Source organism: Paramormyrops kingsleyae, chromosome 17, assembly GCF_048594095.1.
Source record: "Paramormyrops kingsleyae isolate MSU_618 chromosome 17, PKINGS_0.4, whole genome shotgun sequence".
Taxonomy (NCBI): domain Eukaryota; kingdom Metazoa; phylum Chordata; class Actinopteri; order Osteoglossiformes; family Mormyridae; genus Paramormyrops; species Paramormyrops kingsleyae.
Genome location: NC_132813.1, coordinates 4,592,448 through 4,612,534, shown reverse-complemented (window position 1 = coordinate 4,612,534; position 20,087 = coordinate 4,592,448). Strand labels below are relative to the sequence as shown.

The 20,087-nt window shown below is 43.9% G+C and overlaps 2 protein-coding genes across 3 annotated transcripts; one reads left to right on the top strand and one right to left on the bottom strand.

Annotated features, from left to right (window-relative positions):
• The first annotated feature begins 3,407 nt into the window (after positions 1-3,407).
• On the top strand, positions 3,408-10,474 carry srpra (SRP receptor subunit alpha). The gene is made up of 14 exons (XM_023823246.2): positions 3,408-3,705; positions 4,295-4,378; positions 4,499-4,662; positions 4,956-5,116; positions 5,486-5,654; positions 5,754-5,916; positions 6,060-6,166; positions 6,469-6,587; positions 7,335-7,421; positions 7,652-7,824; positions 8,095-8,308; positions 8,846-9,009; positions 9,235-9,333; positions 9,450-10,474. The coding sequence occupies exons 1-14, from the start codon at positions 3,583-3,585 to the stop codon at positions 9,576-9,578; spliced, it is 1,956 nt and encodes a 651-aa protein (XP_023679014.1). The 5' UTR covers positions 3,408-3,582; the 3' UTR covers positions 9,579-10,474.
• An 87-nt stretch (positions 10,475-10,561) lies between these two features.
• fam118b (family with sequence similarity 118 member B) lies at positions 10,562-19,331 on the bottom strand. 2 transcript variants are annotated; one of them, XM_023822642.2, is made up of 8 exons: positions 18,792-19,331; positions 16,101-16,311; positions 15,555-15,807; positions 13,423-13,617; positions 12,471-12,599; positions 12,014-12,311; positions 11,503-11,562; positions 10,562-11,334 (listed from the first exon to the last, which is right to left on the bottom strand). In XM_023822642.2, the coding sequence occupies exons 2-8, from the start codon at positions 16,178-16,180 to the stop codon at positions 11,321-11,323; spliced, it is 1,029 nt and encodes a 342-aa protein (XP_023678410.1). In that variant the 5' UTR covers positions 16,181-16,311; positions 18,792-19,331; the 3' UTR covers positions 10,562-11,320. The 2 variants fall into 2 exon arrangements, with proteins under 2 accessions (XP_023678410.1, XP_023678404.1); XM_023822636.2 differs by having other exon boundaries at positions 13,423-13,650; positions 18,792-19,319.
• Positions 19,332-20,087: the final 756 nt, after the last annotated feature.

Here is a 20,087-nt window from a genome sequence, read left to right as displayed (position 1 = left end):
CTATCATATCATCACAGTAAGTGGGAAAAGACAAGGCAGAACCTCTACTGTTGATTTACTGATGTTGCTACCAACTACCACATTAAACTGTCCTGTTCTGCTTTTGGCTCAACAACAGTTTCATCTACAAAGATCGTTACAATACTTTTCATCAACCACATCAACCATGTAACCAATTAGGGTTGAGGTATTACTAGGACATTCGGGCTTCTAGAATACCTTAGGTGAATGTAATCACAGCGAGAAGATGCAAATTCCATGCACAGAGCAAACATGTCGATTTCAAAACAAACAGCCCCCGATTTGTAGCCTGATGTTGCTACTGAAAACGTCTCAGCACCTCCCAGAATACTTTTCGCCTTATTTTCTGACTTACCCCTGTGTGGCATGTTTTTAATGCTCGCAGTGCATCTCCAAAGACACAAGGAACCAACTGGAGGCCTAGTCTGCAGCTTGCATTGATGTCGACGTTCTGCTTTATAAATCCCATTCGCTTCATTTTGGTGTACGCTCAATGAATAACAAATCAGAATCAGCTTTATAGGCCAAGTATGTTTTCACATACAAGGAATTTGTCTCTGTTTTTTCCCCTTGTGCTCAATGTACTTATACAGAGCAGACATACAGCAAAAAAAACATGTATAGCAAATGTACAAATCATCAATGAAGCACAGTATGTATAGTAAGGACTTGAGCCAAAAGACCATAGAGCAATGGGGCAAAGTGCCAAGATGATAATTATTGCATATATATGAAGTCAATAGGCTCCGGACCCAGTAGGATAAGCGGAAAATGGATGGATGGATGGATGGATGGATGGATGGATGGATGGATGGATGGATGGATATATGAAGTCAGTGACCTTCACAGTATATACTATATACATATGCAGATAACCTAAGTGCAGGCTGCAGTCATTTTGTGACACCAAATAATATTTCAGTTCCACACCTTGACACTACTATCTTAGGTAGCACTCCTGTTTATATGCAGGTTGTATAATTTGACAGACAAATAAACTCCTTTCCTTGCGGCTGAGTTGGTGTACCAAAGGCTATGCATTAGCTCAGCCTGAGTGTAACATCTGCAAAACTGAGTTGTATTGTCAACGCAAAGGGTGTCCTATCAAACGATGATGCAAAGTGTATCCAAATAAAGGTGACCATCTCCACTGCAGGACCAAGAAGCAGAAATAAATAAAAAGGGCATCATTAGTGTTCCTCTTCTTGAACTGATCGATGAATGTTGCGTAGCAGAAGTGAATATAGTACCTGAGACTGATATGTCACTAAAGACATGAAGTGCCTGAAAACAAACTTACTGAAGCAGAAGTCATACAGGATAATGTGTTACGAAGTTACAGTGTTACGATTCCAAATTATAATACTTCACTATCTTCTACTACCTGAGGATGGAGTAAAGTTCACCTTAAAACAAATAATCCACACATCTTTTTATTGCTTATCTTGGTCAGGGTCACGGAAGGGGGGGGGGGGGGGGGGTTCTGGAGTCTGTCTAGCAGGGAGCTCCCCGAAGACACTGACACAGGGTACCAAGCAGGGGCATATTCTGCACAGATGGGCAAGTTAGTGGCACCAAATAGGGTGACTATGTGTCTTTGGTCTGTGGGAGGAAAGCAGATGCCTGGATGGGATGACATTAAAACTCAACACGCATAGAGCAGGATTCAAACCCCCATCCATGGAGGAACGAGGCAGTGTGTGTGTGTGTGTGTGTGGTATATTGTCTTGCTGGCAGATTATTCATAGTCTCCATATCTTTTTCCAGACTGGAAAATGGACAATGTAACGTCAAACCAATAAACTGCCAACTACAGGCCAATTAGGTTCACTTAAATTACTGGTAAATTTATGGGAGCTAAAATCCAGACATTTTAGAGGGCTGTATATAGTGTGTGTGTGTGTGTATATATATATATATATATATATATACACACACACACACACACACACACAGGCATTTTTTTACACGAAGAATGAAAAGAGTTTGGTATAGTACTCATAATACTGTACAGGAGGAAATATAGCAATAGATAAAAATCAGATTTCAACTGAAAAGTAGCTTACAAGAAGTTGCAGGGCACAAACACTAAGAGAGGAGTAACGCCCATAATCCCTTGCACTGGGGTCTGTTCTGGGTGTCCTGGCAGCTCTCCGTCCAGGTGATTTTCCTTTCTATTTTGAATGGTAACCATCTCCATGGCGAGTATCTGACCCCATTAAAAATCAGACTATTCACTCACCTCTGCGGATTGAAATGTTCCCTGTGGTTTGAAAAGGTGCTGAATGAAATTTACAAAATTGTGGTTTAGGTTTGTTATAGTACAAATACGTTTATTTACGACGGCTTTTGTGCTCTTTGCGCCCCCTTGTGAATGACTGAAGAAAGTACAATAGATGCGTCACATATGCATCAATCGATCCCTTTCCTACAGCATCTACTGAGACTTACCATTAATTAAGAATATACACCCCAAGGTTGCTGTGGAAGATGTCCCGCTGTACCCTTGACCAAGATACTTAACGTTGATTTTTAGCCAGACCTCGTGCTTGGCAAATAAATGTAAATTTAGCAGAACACAGTCTTTGTATTTTGTTTTAAATAATGTAAATCAGTCAATTTATATTTTACAGTGCATAACAGCTAGAGTTCCCTGGGATCATGACCAGACGTAAATTTATGACATTGAAGAATTGCTGTTTAAATATTTGTTTGTGCATTTAATGTGCATGAATCTCAGTGACTGAAGTCAGCATATTTCTACTTCCCTCAGTGGTTGTTATAAAGTTTTAAATCCATCAGTGGCATAGCATTTGCGCAGTTTGCATACTTGCTCTCTCCCTCTGTTTGCATGGATTTTTGCCAGGGACCATGGTTTCCTCCAGTGGCCTGCCTTGTATCCTGTGCATAATCCATGAATCACTGCAATCCTACTTGGATAATCAGTTATTGAATTGATGTATGTGTATCCATTTTCCAAACAATCCAGAGCAGGGTCACCGGAATATGGGGGGGGGGGCGGCGGGGTGCTGGACCCTATCCTTGGGAGTAGTGGGGAATAGGGCAGGAGTACACCCCTAAGATCATTTACACACATAATCATACGTGCAATTTTATTAGACATTAATTAGCCTAACCGTGTCTTTGGGCTGCGGGACGAAACCGGAGTAAACGGGGGGATATGTAAACGCCACACTCACATAGAAAATATGCATATTATCATGTAAAATATGCTAAGGTAAAATATGTCAATTGTCGAAGTGACTGCTGCATGGATATATCGGTCGATAAAACTCTCATCATCGTACGAATCAGTGCCAGCCAATCGGAGTCCTCCCTGATCACGTGACTGGCGCGTCGCCTTTATCTGACGTCATTTCCTTACACTGGGCAACTGACGTGTCGAAAGCGGAGTTTCCGAGCATCTGGCTTGGAAGGAGGGTTGTCTGTCGATCACATAGAGGTCTTGCCGGTTATTTATTTTCTGTTTCTATTTCACCATATTGGTTGCTGTTTGTGTTCTTTCCTAATAGAGATAGGCAGTAGGCACTCAGTGGCAAGATGCTGGACTTCTTCGCCATTTTCAGTAAAGGAGGCATCGTACTGTGGTGCTTTCAAGGCGTCGGGGTGACCGAATCTTTCACGGGGCCCGTCAACGCACTTATCCGCTCCGTGATCCTGCAGGTATGAAGACCGGGGGGCAGTCGAAATGACACCAGCGGTGGCTGTCATGAACGAAACCCGCTGACCTGTAATAGAAAAATGCTTTTTGCGCTATTCTATTTCTTTACATAGTTTAACAGCTATCAGGTTAGCCCGTGCAATCGCAGTGCTGAAAAGTCAGCTGCTGCTGTGGTCTTAGGCGAGAATAAAAGCACGATCGCCTGTAATTTCACAGCTAACACAATTTATTTAATAAAACTGACATGTTACTGTCTCTGCTGGATTTTGGAAATACACCCACCATTGGCATTCTGAGAAACCCACCTATTACATTATTGAAAATCACAGAATAGTGGTCCCTGCAGAGCATAACCTGGCGAGTTGCCTCTCTTGTTTCGAGTCTCATAATTGCCGTTTAGTTTGTTCTTTGCCTAAAGAACAAGTATTTGGAATGTGATTTAATCTTGAAGTTTAAACTGCGTTAAAACGCAGGGCTCATAGACAACGATGTATTGTTATGGGATTACTTTTTTTTTTCCTGATTTACATCCTCTATGTTTACATACGTTTGAAGGAATGTATTCTTAAAGACGTCTTTCTGTATTTAAAGGAGCGCAGTGGAAATAATTCCTACACCCACAACGCCCTGACCCTGAAATACAAACTGGACAATGAGTTTGAACTGGTGTTTGTGGTAAGTAACATAATTTAGGTCCTTTTGGCTTTGAGCTATTTGCCCACGTAAAGTACAACAGTAACCTGAAATGCAACAAAAAAATAAATAAATGTAAATGTATGTCCTCCCGCAATAAAGGTGGGCTATCAGAAGATCCTAATGCTGACATACGTGGACAAGTTCATAGATGACATCCAGCTTCACTTCAGGGACCGTTACAAAAATGTGCTGGAGCAGAGGGGAGACTTGAAGCTTCTGTTGAACAACTTTGATTTCAAGGATGACTTCACAAGGCTTCTTCAGTAAGCACTTTGCACACATGCCCTTGGGGTCTCCTGATTCAGCCTGCAAATCAGATGAGACAGCAAAGGAAGTTAATTTGGCATCCTTTCGGGAGTGCACTTGACCGCCAGTTTGTTGTTGCCAGTTTGTTTTAGCCTATTGTTGTGCTAATGTTAACAGATAAATAGGATTCCTAGTCACACTAGCCCTGTCCCTCGCAGTCTATTTTTCTGCTCGAATCTCGTTACCTCAATCGATGATGAAATGGGGAAACTCAAGGCCTGTGTTAATGATGGCAAACGTATGTGTCCAGTAAGGCAGAGGAGAGCAGTAAAAGCCGCGGGCCTGTGTCCATGAAGCCCTTCGCGGAGTCGCAGAAGTCTCAGAAGACTGTCAAGTCCATGATCGAGACTAAAGGAGGGGATAAGGGCAAGGAGCCCAGCGGCAAAGGCAAGAAGGGCGGGAAGAAGGAAGGTGAGCTCCGTGTGCTGACTGGCGCTCTTTATAGCGAGGCTTGGGGATTGACGTCACAGAATGTGGCGCTTCCTAGGAGATGAAATATGATGGGCGAACATGTGTTTCCAATGATTTACAGTTCAAGGGGGCACCAGTCAGTAGATCTACCTTTCTGGGAACACAAATGCTAACCATGTAGATTAAGTGTAGGCTCGTGTTTGAGGTTAAATGAAAAGAAGATGTGTATCACCCTTAGTGAAGTGTCCATGTGCTCTTGGTCCAATTGTCCTTTAAAATGCCCCCGAGAGGTTGATGCCTCTGTAGCTTTTTTCCCCGTTTTGTACGTCGGAGCTCTTGTATGATAGGATCCTGTTCTTTGCCCCCCAGCTCCAGCTCCGGAGCCGGTCGGAGTGGATGCACAGAAGGGAGGCGCTGCAGCCGCCACCGTGAAGGCAGCCGAGAACGGCAGCCAGAACCTGACTCAGGAGGAGATTGTGGCGATGAACCGCGAGAAGTTCTTCGGCAAGAAGCTCCGAGCGAACAAGGAGAAAACCAGGTCCGTAGGATAGCAGGACTCTGCGTCGGACCGGCATGAGGGCTGCTGGTGTTGATCTTTCCTTGATGCCATGTCTTCTGCTCATCTTTGGCCCCACAGTAAGTCGCCCAAACCACAGAAACCCAAAGGCAAGCAGAAGCGAACGTGGGATAATGGAGGCAGCAGCACTAAGGAACTGGACTACAGCAACAGCAATGGCAATAGCTCCCATGATGCATCTGGCCCCTCTGGCGACGCTCCGGCTGACGTCATGGGTGTACATGTAAGAACGCTGCTGTTCCTACGTGAATGAATCAGTGTGAAGGTAGTTGGCTGGTGCCTGTGGTGACCAGAGCTAATTGACTTCAGTAAAACAAGGCAAGAGGTGAAACTGAAATCTGTCTGTACCATGTGGTCTCCCAACAGCAGTTGGATCCTATGAAAGGAGACCTTCGCCCCGTTGATGTCTCGAGTGAGGAGGACGACGACGATGATGACGAAGAAGAGGACGTGACGGCCGTCGCTGATAAAAAGTAGGTTTATTCAAGATCAGTGCCAGGAAAATGGCCCGATGTTTCTGTAACCATTACATAACCTCGGATATTTTTTATTTTTATTTTTTTTAAATTTGCTTGCCTGTTTAATAGATGCTTATCCAAATTAGACACGACTTACTGCCTTCCCCTTGTACTTGATTACAGGACCTTTAGTTGTTTTGCTCATGTAGACTAACTGCAGAAATACGCCACATCTATGCATTTATGCTCCTGGATTCCCTTCCTCTACAATGGCCCAATCCTTTTTTTTTTTTTTTTTTCTCCCTTCCTCCTCAAAGCACCAAGAAGGGAGGAATTGGGGGCATGTTCGGGATGCTCAAGGGCTTGGTAGGATCCAAGAACCTCACCCGGAAGGACATGGAGCCGGTGCTGGAGAAGATGAGGGATCACCTCATTGGTATGGTGGCCCGTCATCCAGCTGTGGAGCATTGTGGGGAACTGACCCCTGTATCTGAACCTAGGACTGTTACCTTTTAGTTGGTATAAAACAAGTCTACAAAGGAGGCAATATGACATCATGGTATATGCAGCTGACCCTGAAATTGGGTCACGGTCGGGGCTTGCACACAGCAGTGATATTCCACCAGACCAAGAGAGGGCAGATGTGTAGCAACAAACACAAGCAATGTAGTGAAAAGGAGAAAATTTTCACAAGTTTTAAAGTCGTTAGTTTAGGTTTGGGTGGAATTGCTGTAATATGGCATACCACAGCATTTTCAAATCCTGAATACTTGCAACAAAGTTAGCTTTGGACCCCTGGTGAATTTTATCGTCAAAGTTTCAAAATGCCAGAATAGAGCTGCTTTTGAAAATACCATAAATACCATATACTGTAGTATATTGTCTGGCTAGTATACATTATCTAGTCAGTAAAAATTAGATACAGTATGTGGATACCTCCACACCTCCTACAGAAATAATTCTTCTTGTAGTCTTTCTTGGTTGACCTCTGCTCTATGAAAGTCAGTGCTGCCCTTGCACAAGCACCGAACAAAATCACGTGCACCTGTTGACCAGATTTACTTAACCTCACTATGTGCGTGACCAAAAGCACACTTGGGAAAAGTAAAGCATGGATTAGCCTTGAAGCCACTGTCAAATTTCTGTTGTCACAGAACCCTTATTCTGTGGCCTTTACCCACAGCGAAGAACGTCGCGGCGGACATCGCCAGCCAGCTCTGTGACTCGGTGGCGAAGAAGCTGGAAGGCAAGGTCATGAGCACCTTCACCAGTAAGTTCCACGCCAGCAGGCAGAGCTTCTGAGAAGTTCTGTCAGCTCCCATAGAGAAGCATTTCCAAAGCACTCTTATCTGATTTAAAGGAGGTGTTCAATTACTATATGGTCTCGTTTGTTTCTTCTGGGTCTCAAGTGGGAGTTCCACTCGAATTGGACCCTGAATACCAGGGGATGTGATTGGTTGGTATTGGGCCGTATCCCTGACGATCTGCTTCTCTCTGCAGCTGTGGCCACCACTGTGAAGCAGGCCCTGCAGGACTCCCTGGTGCAGATCCTGCAGCCTAAGAGGCGCGTGGACGTGCTGCGTGACGTGTTGGAGGCTCGTGCCCAGCACCGGCCCTTCGTCATCACCTTCTGCGGCGTCAATGGCGTCGGCAAGTCCACCAACCTGGCCAAGGTGAGCTCCTTGCCCCCATGCACGTAGGGTTGCAAAATTTTGGAAATTTTCCCATGGAAAGTTTCCAACTTGGAATATTTCCAAAATTCCCCAGCTTAACTACCCATGGAATGGAAAGTTTCCATGAAATTTTCTGCCCCTTTGCAACCCAATGCCCATCCACCAGTCATCACACGTGTTATTCAGAGAGGCTCTGCCCGCATCCCCCATTTTGTGAGCCATACACCTGTCATAACTTCCTGCTCCCATTCTGTGGCCCGGCCTGGTCAGATTTCCTTCTGGCTCATCGAGAATGGCTTCACGGTGCTCATCGCCGCCTGCGACACGTTCCGCGCTGGGGCTGTGGAGCAGCTACGTACACACCAGCGACGCCTCAACTCCCTGCACCCGCCCGACGAGAACAGTGGGCGGTCCATGGTGCAGCTTTACGAGAAGGGCTATGGGAAGGATGCGGCTGGGATCGCCATGGAGGCCATCGCTTATGGTGACCCCATCACTGTTGCTTACCTTAAGAGGATCACAAAGAGTGTCTGACAGTGGTACTGAGATTTTGTGATACCAACTGGTTGTTAGGTCCAGACCCACCTAAATCCTAGCATTGTTCTTTGCTAGAATGAACCTGTGACACCCAGGTTTATGCATAGCAGTTTCTAGTAAGCTATTTAGCCAGTATGAAGTCTCATTGTTGAGTGACGGTAACATTTATCCTTTTGGGCAGCATCGGAAGTTTTACTAATGAATATCAGAAGGCTAGCAAATGTCAGCAAAGATCTAAGCGTCTTAGCAAGAAGATTAATCTGTGTCCCAGGGAGGTTTGTGCTGTTATACTTGACTGCTGCCCAGTCACCCATCCATCTATCCTCTAATGCCTGGGGGGCACACTGTACAGGATGGTTACCACTTCAGTACACTCCAGCCATAAATTTTGTTGAAATAGTAAGGTTTGTTATTGGTATGTTTGGATCCAAGTGTTACATGACTGCAGCCACCGGGTGAATGACCCTTTTTTTTTGACCAACAGCTCGGAACCAAGGTTTCGATGTGGTTCTCGTGGACACCGCCGGCCGCATGCAGGACAACGCTCCGCTCATGACTGCACTGGCTAAGCTGATTACTGTCAATTTGCCAGACCTGGTGCTGTTTGTGGGGGAAGCCCTGGTCGGGAATGAGGCCGTGGATCAGCTAGTAAGTTCCCACCAACAACTTCTGTGTTGTTTTCCCGATCCAGCTGTAGGTTAGTTGGGTGGTTGAGCCTCGAGGTTCTTAAAGGGTGTGTTTAGAGGGTAGTGTCTAATTCTTGGTGAACTTCCAGCAGTACTACTTTAAACTCTGAAGGATAAACTTATTTTGTTGCCAAGCTTAGCGTATGTCACTGGTACAGTCACAAACAATTCTGGGTATTGTTCTTAGGTGAAGTTTAACCAGGCCCTGGCAGACCACTCCACCTCTAACAAGCCTCATCTCATTGATGGCATCGTTCTCACCAAGTTTGACACCATCGACGACAAGGTACGTGAGTAGTGGCCCTCCTAAAAATGGGAATCGGGCAATAGGAAATTTACGGCCAGAGGCGAGGTCCCTCTATGATGACCCTTTTCTTAATCGCTGTTGTTCTTGTCTGACAGGTGGGCGCTGCCATCTCGATGACCTACATTACCGGGCAGCCAATAGTGTTTGTGGGCACAGGGCAGACCTACAATGACCTGCGCAGCCTGAACGCCAAGGCAGTGGTCAGCACCCTCATGAAGGCCTGAGGGGGGGTCGGCGGCGGCTCAGCCTGCCGCTCGGACTCACCGTGCAGCCACGCTCCCGAGAATTCCAGCTCTACTCTACAGCCGCTTCTTTTCCCGAGTCCTACCCTGCGACACACTGACTGTCCGGAGACGCTCTTACAGATCCACCTCAACTTTACACGACACGGTGGGGGGGGGGGGTGCTTCCGTGAATTTAACAAGCAAAGAAGGGAGGGTTTTAGCCGTGTACACCTGTCATAACCTGTGGGGCCAATTGATTCTTACCTCAGTTGTACTTCAGCTTTAAGTGGGGAACGAGACCCTGGATTGAACTGAACCAAGGGAAGCCAGCAGAAATCAGTCAAAAGCTTGCTGACGGGGATGCACACCCTTCAGCTTTCAGGTTCTCAGTTGCTAATGGTCGGTACCTTGTTTTTCTGCCTGCCTAATCCCGAGGTCGAGTCCGAACGTGACCCTTGGCCCATTTCCATTCAGACTTCCCAGAGGAATGCGTGTCATGGTCCAGCTTCTGTGGCTCAACTTCTCTAAGGCCTACCACAATTCGACTCTCTCTGAAAGATCCCCCACCCCACCCCCATGAGAAAGTTACCATAGTGCCTACTCTTGTGAAGTCCTCCACATCACTGCCCTTCCCATGTTTACTGAGTGGTTTGTCGGCGCTGAAGGCCTAACCAGACCTGTCCCAGCAGAATGATCTACTCCCCATTGCTTCCGTACAGCTTGTCCTGGGGATGGTGTCCCACGGTTTAAGCCTTTGAAGGTGAGAAACATGTCTTAAGCTTCTCCAGTTCCCTTTAACTCTGCAGTAGTGCAATCGATAGGAGAGAATTCAGAGCTATACCGCTGCATCATGGAATTTGAGAATGTAACATTTCTTAAATAAAGCTGCTATCCTAGCCACTCGTGGGATCTTGATTTGCAGCTCGACGCCAGAGGTGACCAGCCGTACACTACACGTTCAAACGCCATGCAGTTTTGGGTCATTTACAAAAAAACATGCAAGTTTTATTGAAATGATCTACGAGATCTACGTGCAAAAACATCACAAGACAAAATACAAACACAAAGCTTATGAGTAACAAGTATTTTTTGCTGCAGAATCACACAAAAAATGGTTCATATATACCGAGTTTTCCTTGGTTTATTCTGGTGATATTTTGTGTAATCGTCAAAGTGAGATTTGTGGGAGGTTGATTTTGCCTATGAATTATTTTTAAATGTGTACTGGTTAAAATGATAAGTGAGGCTTCTAACCGAAGAGAATAAGCTCCATTTTGTCGTATTTTAAGACATGTGGCAGATGCTGAATAGATAGAGTACAGCACTTAAGTCTGAAGGGAAGAGGCATGGGTTTGGGGCTGGATCTGGTAGGACTTCTGTAGTCCAGAGATCCAGACGAATCCCAGCTGAAGACTCCTGTGATCCCTTCACAATTTTCCCACCTCACACTTAACTCTCCACTTCCAAGCTCCTCCATCCACTCCCGTTACTTTTCCAGACGTCCTGGTTCGGAGGTCGCCCATGGAGTGGGAATTCTGGATGCCATTTTCATAGCACCGTAGTTTTCCAGCATTTTCACGGTTTGTCATCAGGTGACGGAGATAGTGGGCAGATGACTAGGTAGTAACTGTGATTCTTTTTTTTTTCTCCCGTTTTGGCCTGTTTTAGTCGCATCTGGGCAGGAGGCCAAAATGTACAGCAGAGCTCAGCAGGCTTTAGATGGGTCTGTGGTTATGTTCAGGTCACGACGGACAGTCTACAGAAAAAATAAATATAAAGATATATATACACAATACTTCAGATTCCAAAAACAAATATATGGAATATGAAAAAGGAATACTTCTGAAATATACCTATTCTAAAATCATTCTTTTAAAAAGACCATCTGTAATGTAAATTTCTGCACTGGTTAGCCAATTCTTACTTTGGATGAGGCCATTCTTTACCACATTCTGATTTTCTTCATTGTCTTGATTTGTCGATCCTGGATTTAAAAAAAAAAGACAAGATGTGCACACTATATAAATGAAGTCTAGTTATGGACATGCACATTTACCCCATTTTCAGTGCAGCTTGGTCATCCGTGATTGTCTCTGTCCCATTTGCCTTAATGCAGTGAAGGTGGAGTGCAAAGGGGCTAGCAGATTTTGCGATATGCATGATTGTACCACTAGGTGCCAGTAGCGTATAAGTAAAGTGTCCAAGCAAAGCCAGATACACTCTGCTGCCAAGTAGATGGAAGCAAGAGGACCATAACCATAACCATTTAGTACCTTCCTATAATTAGGATAGCTTTCTTGAGGGTGAATTTGACCTTGCAGAAGATATGTGTTGTGGTTGAGTGTCCATGATCTCACATGTCTCAAGGCTAAAGCTGAGTAGAAGTAGCATCCAGGTGAACTATTTTTGCAGAGCCACTGATAAGCCAAACTCACCCCAGCTATTGGTAACCACATCACGTGTACAAATCTCATTGGCCAGCCGCTCAAAGTACTCGGGCAGGTCAGCATACTCGTTTCCATAGGAGATGACCTTGATGCCCTTATCCAGCATGTTGTCACGTAGCTTCTTGAACTCTCCTACGTCTTCACGTCGCACCAGCATGAAGTGCTCCAGGTCCGACTTGTGCTTCACCGCCTCCAGGAAGAGGGCCTGAAATGTGGTGTCGTCTACCGTGCGCCCACAGCCCAGGAACACAAAAGACTTGGTCTCGTACAGCTTCTGGATCTCTCTCTGAGTCCCCAAACAAACACATACAGGCAGTCCATTTACTAGCCAATTTTCCTTGAGACCTTAAGTTACACTAATTCATGAATTAATCTGTGCCCTGACCAGCTACAGAATGCTGATCCCAGCTGTTCCCAGTACCTGTGGATGTTCTGAGAGACTCACCATGACTTCCGTGTTCCTCAGAACGTTCTGGTAGCCAGCTGGGTGCAGAACAATGCCACAGGGGTTGGTGTAAACGCCATGGATGTGCAGAACACTTAGCCTCCTCTTCTCCTGGGCCCACTCCAGAACCTGAACACACGAGTGATTCAAATCAAACTCTGATAAATGTACCAAGTACTAAATCACACAAATTTACTGACATGCCCATGGAGTTCTATATACTTCAGTAGAGATACACAATATATCACTCAACATATCAATATTGATATGTTGAGTGATGTTCATTAAAAATCGGCAACATTATTGCTGGCAAATATATAGACCAGTTAATTTTGAAAGCCATCTAAAGAGCTAAAAGTAGTGATGGCCAAATGAAGCTTCATGAACCACTTGCTGTATTTTCTGACCCCACTAGATGGTGCTCTTGGCTTGCTTTGGGTCATGCTTTTTAAACAGAGCACCATCTAGCAGGGTTAGAAAATACAGCAAGTGGCTTATGAAGCTTCATTTGGCCATCACTAGCTAAAGGCATAACTATTAAAATGACGGAAATGATAGCACTGGATGATGAGCCGTTTTCCATAGTGGAGCATGAGGGATTTTCTCAGCTCATGCACCACCTAGATTCTCGCAAATTTCCCAAGTTGGATTTAGATGATGTCTCAGTGCCTGCATTATATTATGTGTATGACACAAGATCTTAAGATGTAACATCACCAATATGAATCTCCCTACAGATTTGTGGAGCTCAGAGATTAGCCAGTTATCTGTATTGATAATATTAGACAAAAATACAGATTACTGGTATCTGCCCAAATTTTCACATCAATGCACCACTACACTACAGTTTATTATCTTGACTCAAAGGCAAAGCCACCTGTGGGATCTGAATCACCAGACATTCAGGTTCTTTAACAAACTGCTTGTCCCCTCATTTGCCCAGAGATGGTACCTTCTTCTCGTCCGTGAGGTCCAGCGACTCCAGCTTGGTGCCCTGGTGGGCGGCGTAGATCTCTAGCAGGTTGTCGAAGTTGGTGGTGAGCACCAAGGCGCCGCTCTCCATCAGCTGCAACACCGAACGCAACAAGTGCTTCCCGGCATTCTCCATCTTGCACTCCAGGTCGTCGAACACCTCATATAGGCAGTCCTTGAAGAAAGTGGAGCGGACGTTGCCAGTGCGCTGCGGGACAGGGCGGGACGCGGGTTCAGTCGGGTCTGGCACAAGGGGGGGACGCGTCTTGTGGGTCTTGCCGGCCTCTGGGTTGAAGGAGCGCGATGGAGAAGAAAGACTCAACCCAAACCATGAACCCTGTGGTATCAAGGGCTTCTAACCTGAAACGGGTGCCAAAATTTGAAGCTAGACCTAATTTAAATACACATCTGTCAACCGCTGAACAGAGGGCCTAAATTGTTAAAAGCAGCTTTGGCTGTGATTATTGTTATCAGCAGCAGAAAACCTGTCAGATCTCCTGCCAGACGGAAACTTAAAGCATGGGGAGGCTGCTATGCTTGAAGTAGTTCCGACAATATTCCTGCATTAGTTTAGCTTAACTTTGATTAGTGAGGACAGGGATCATAGACCTTTTGTGGAGGAACATAACTGTTGTCTTCTGAACTACACACCTTTGTCATATTAGTCTTTTTAACTGAATATTTACACTCCTTTTATCCAGAAGTCTTGGAACCAAATAAAAGATCAATTCTGACTGCATATACAGTAGTTAAACTGGAACCCGCAAAGTTCACCATAGACTGGGATTTACTTTGTGGGACGAACCGTATGCAAAGTATCCAGCAGACATTTCATATGATCTTAGCTAAATGTTACAGGAAAGTTCACATTTACCATATGGTGAGCTTAAGTAGAAAAAACACAATGGCACAATGGGTTAGAAAGCTACAGAGGTTATAGACACCTGACAAATGTCAATGACAAAGTATGAGGCATTAAGCCTAATGGCATAATTATGCTTCAAATGCTTAAAGGGCATCAACAAAAAAGTGTTACTGTAATGGGTCCCTGAGTCAGATCATGAGTCCCAAACAATCATTGGCTAATGAGCTAAATCTGCTGCATTCAAATATTCAACTGTTTTGGTTAACTAAAACGAATTCATATTAATAGTCACGCATCTGGTCAGGTAAAGTTGGATTACTACATGTACAATATAATAATCTATACCACAAGTGTGTCTGCTGGGGTGTGCCATGAGTAAATAGTGTCCTGTAGTTGTGTTCTGGGCATACAGCAATTCTGGATATAATGGACTGTTTTGCCAAGTCCCTTGAAGTCCGTTATAACTGGATTTTACTGTATTGGTTTTAAAAAATCCAGTACTAAGAATGTAGAATTTTAGAATTTTTTGATACCATCAAAGTCCTCCTAAGTGACTGAAAGCGGGATTGATGGATGAATGAATCTTTTTGATAATATTTCTTCATGTTGAAAGCTTCATTTCAAATAAACATTCCATTCATGCCACATTTATTCACAATCACTATCATAAAGAGAATAATCTGATAGCAAAGTATAAGCAAGCGTGAATCTGGCCCTCCCCAGGGAATGTTTAGACTTCCCTTTTCAGAGTGGCGTCAGCCGCGATCTGAACAAGATATGGAACAAGACATACTGTGAGAATTGTTAGGGCAGGAAATTCGTGACTTCATCTGAGGTCATCCAGTAGGGAAACGTTCTCGTATGTTGTTGTAAAATCAACTGGCTACTATGTTATGACACATCTCTTCAGATAATACATTTTGTATTTGTGCAGATCTGGCAAGTCAGCCTGTAGAAAGTTTACCCTACAAAATTACGATATAAAAAGAAATCTCTATATCTAAATTTCAAACTTGGTATGTTCCCTTCAGGGCCGTAGCCAGGATTTTTAAAATATAGAGGTCAAAAGTGTTAGCCCTTAGTAGTCGTGTCCTGTAAAGAATCTTGGTTATTTGAGTTGCAGAAAAAATACTGAGGTCTTGACCTCGGTGTCCTCAGTGGTAGGTACGAGCATAGATCCCTTCCTCCTTTACCATAATCAATGCCAAAATGCTCTACAAAGGGGATCTTCTGCGGGGATTGCTTACCGGGGACAGCTTCTGGATGAGGTCATGGGCCACGTGAACCAGGTTCTTGTCCTCCTGCAGGCTCTTCTGGAAACGCCGACTCTCCTCCTCCTCCAGGAGGTCGAAGTCGTTGGCGGCGTCCAGCAAGGCCTGGATGAGACCTTTCCAGGAACGAAGTGCTGGGACTTGGGGGGCCACAGCTGAGCTAACCCCGGTCCCGATCACCAGGACCAGCTCAGGGGCCCGTTTGGTCTTCAGACTAGGAAGCAATTTCCTTGGGGCCAGAGAGTGAGAATTTTTACAATGAGTAAGAATACTCCAGAAATTCCATAAACTCCACAATCAAATTCATCTTCTCTAGATAAAATACACTGTATTATGTAAACAAGGGATAGGCTATGAAGTATTTAAGTGCTAGAATAATTACAGTGGCCGCCAAATTTTCTTTGTCTGAGTATCACACGACAACTCCCACATGGAAAGACCTTGTTTATGTTCTTTTTGCAAGTGTTTTTCCCAGTATTTTTACAAGGTTAATAGCTTGCCTACACAGAGAAAAACGTGCACCTTGGTTTTTTGGGATTTAAGCTCATGACATCATCGGGAGCAGGCCGCTTCTCAATCTTCACGGACACCATGGAGGCCATCCGGCCGATGCAGAGTAGCAGCAGTGAGTGACAGGCCTCCTCGGCTATTACAGATCCACACACCAGCGTAGAGTGGGTTACAAACGCTGCAGTACCTCAGTGGTTCATCAGGGGGCGCATTGTTGCTGCACCTTTGATCAAGAGCAGGAATTTCTCAAGTAAAATATTCTGCTGTATATTATTCTCATATTAACTCCCTTTTTAAAATCCTTGACACCTTGTAAGATCTTTTAAGCCCAATATTAAATGTTTTATATGCTTACAGAACATATATGTTTGTAGTATCAAGGGCCATAGACATTTTTATAGACAGAATAAGCACAAAAAGCCCACACCAGACCCTACTTCCTGTAATCTTATCTTTACAATAATGCAGAGTGTGCCATTCTTAGCATGGGAAATTCTAAGTCTAAAGAATAATCAGGAAACCTCTGTGTCAATTCCAATGTCAAATATAATCACTACTTCAAATACATGCAGTTATTTGTTAGAGTAAACATTTAACAAAACCCTACAATATGTCTTAAAATGGAATTTGTAAGAAATACAACAAATAAATTCTTAGGGGCACGGTTATTATGGATGAACATTTAAGTATCATGAGTAATTACTTTTTAACGCAACATTTATGTCTTGCTGCATACGGTAAAAACGCTGCAAGGTGAGTTTCCAATGGCAGTAATTTACCTGACGCAGCATGACAGCTAAATGAACGAACTGGGTACAGTTCAGTATGTTCCGCCAAACGCCATAGTTGCGTTTCTCAGAAACCCGCTGTACTAAAAATAGGTATTAAAGCAATTGTGTCAATAGGGAAAAGTGGGGGTAACATTTTTTTCTAGCAACAATGAGTGTTTTATAGCTGTGTATGCATTCTGTTAATGCAAACTAAATATAACAGTTTTTGGACACAAAGAGAGACACCCTGAACACCATTCAGCCGCATTAATTTGTGATCTGGTAGCAGCGTCTTTAAAACCCCGAAATCAATCGCTACTGGCACTGAAAGGCGACACGCCACCGGATTTCAAGTCTTTGAAAGATTTTTAAAATCGTTTCCTAGGTTTACTGAGAAAAAAGACCTCCACCTTTATCACATTTAACCTTGGTCTTCCCGCACTTCTTGCCTATAGACGTATTTATTCCAGGAAAACGACTTCTCTTGTATTTTATTGCAGCATAAATCAGAATCAGCTCAATTCACCGGCGTCATGGTCTGAAATTCATTTCCAGTCTGTACTTTGAACAGTCGGGCTGTATGACATGTGTCCGGCACGGATGCGCTAGGAATCGGGGGCGATCGCTGATGGACCGCTATAGGCCTATTATTAATGAGCCCTTAGTGTAATACCACATGTAGCTATTACACTCAGGGCTCATTAATAATAGGCCTATAGCGGTCCATATATTTAAGGGGGGGCGGGGGGGTGGTAATTTCCCCGACCGATTTTCATTTGTTCCCTTTTCATACCTGTTCCTAGGGTCTCAGTTATGGTGACTATGCCATTAAGACAAAATGTAAACCTTCTAGAGAAGCCGGTGCAACAAGTAAAGTGAATGGACAAACAGGGGATTAGGGGCCTTTAAAAAAAAAGGTCACAGCCATACGTTACAATTCCACCTAAGTGATGAGCCAAGGGGGGTGCATTCTCGTCCGATGCGCGGTGCATTACGTCATTTCACGGGATCAGCTATTCGGCGCGCCGCTTTAACCAGGGCTGGGCTGCTCCTCATTATAGGTGTAACTGCCATATGCACACCGGACGTAGCCTACTGGGCGGCATCTTAATTAAAAACTACGTTTTTGAAATGTTTACTGCAACCTCTCAAAAAATTAGGCCTACGATGACCAGCTGCAATCTAACTTGGAAACAACATGCAAGCAGGCGAAGCATATCGACAGCTTCGTTTTATTGACAAGGTTCTCCCATTTTTGTTGTTTAACCTATGTGAGGACTTAAGCATTGACCGGTCCTGAAAAATCGGCTGACCTAACAGCCCTGAGACAGCGGGACCGGCATGTCGGGTCCCCCCCCCCCCGCATATGCTTAGACCCTGAGCCGGTGAAACGCAAACCAGGTTAATGCCGCTTTTCCAGCAGATCGAACATAAAACCCTACGTCTAAAACATCTGGATGCCGAAATGGCTTCTTTTCAAAACAAATGTTTGTTTCCAGCCCCCCGTGCGTCTTCATTTATGGCGTCTATTCTGCAAACAAGTCATCCGCGCCCCGCAAAGTCGCGTTGCTACGAATTTTGGGTTCATTGATAATTCACAAACTTATCGGACCTCATACTTCTATGAAAAAGTTAAATCAGTCTGTTAACCCCGAACATACTTTGCAAAACAATAGCACTACTACTAATAATAATTTACTCAAGTTGAATACCATCGTTTATAAATATATTGTTTGATGTACAAATCAAACAGAAAATAGCCAACGTTATGTCGACTTTTGTTGTGTTGTGGAGCTTGCCTCTAGTTAATTTCAGTTTTAAGTTTATTCAGTTTGCCCATCTAAATGCAGTGAATAGAAGGGGAAATCGGCATTGCAGACTTATGGACAAATATCAATCATATATTTCAATAATGTATAAAATGAACACTTACGTTATCCCTGAAAAAGGTGGATACTTCCTGATGAAAGCGGTTCAACTTTCCTGTGACACCGCTAAAGTCTTTTCTTTATTAGTTGGAATGACTAGCTGCTTTGTCGTCCCATATTGCCTGACATGATGATGATTTTTGCAGTTGCACCAGAAGTGCACTAACCTCCCTACTAAAGTAGAAGCTGGCCAGCGAAGAGTATTAAGAGTAATAAACACCGCCCCTGTAACTTAAACCAGTTTGGTCTAGAAGGAGGTAGTTACAAGCACATTTGCGGTCTGATGCTGCTGTTCAAGCCTCATTTCGTTTGACTAATTGTACAACAGGTTCAACTCTTAGAAAGAAAAAAACGTGGGCAATAGCAATAAAAATACGTGTAAAAAAAACCTTTTGTCACGCCTGTGTACACATTCAGTAAAATTTCATTGCACATCTCATTAAGAAAAGTCCGCCTTTAATTTCTAAAGTTTCTGTACTGGAACTTCTCGCCAATTTCAATCAAAATGTCATTTGCGGACGTTAAAAGCATATATATTGGCTTTGCCTATTACGGATTGATTTAGTACTGGAAATGTCGGAAGTCGTTTGTCTACATTGATAGAAATGTGGTCCAGGGCATTCGAAACGGGTTATTATTTCTGATTATTGGTCTTAGAAAATATTTTCCCCATCTAATAATTGTGAGTGGTAGTAACACAATGTCCTGACTCCTTGTAAGAGGAACGAACATAACCTGTAGTTAGCATTAAAAGGCAATTTGTATTAATGTACACTTACTCTGAGTGCTTGTCATAAACTCTCTGCCCATGGTTTTTTTCTTTATTTATGCAGTTGAATGTTTTTGTTAAATGAGGTATGGCTAATTCACTGATGGGCTAATTTAGGTTCGGAAAAGAAAAGACTGATGAACGATTGATGCAGTGAACTTACGGAACCCAACAGGATTTTCTTAATGCTCATTTATCATTTAATTCCGTACTGAAAAGTTGTCTTTGATTACGCTGACAAGGACCGTGTCCTCGCGACAGTCGCGTCGCAAAAGAAACTCCCGTTAAAGGTTTGATCACGTGTGTAGCCGTGTCACTTTCTAATGCGTGGCCTGCAGTACAATGAGCAGTGCTGGAGGTGCATGTGAAATATATTTCTTACGTATTCCTCACATTCTTTACTTACTTTTCTACCAGTCGTAGGATGGCTGAAGAACAAAATCTGGGAAGAAAAACAACAAAAAAACATGGACATTCCCCCCTACCTGGGCACTGTATTTCATTTTGGAAACATTCAGGCAGAAAAAGACAC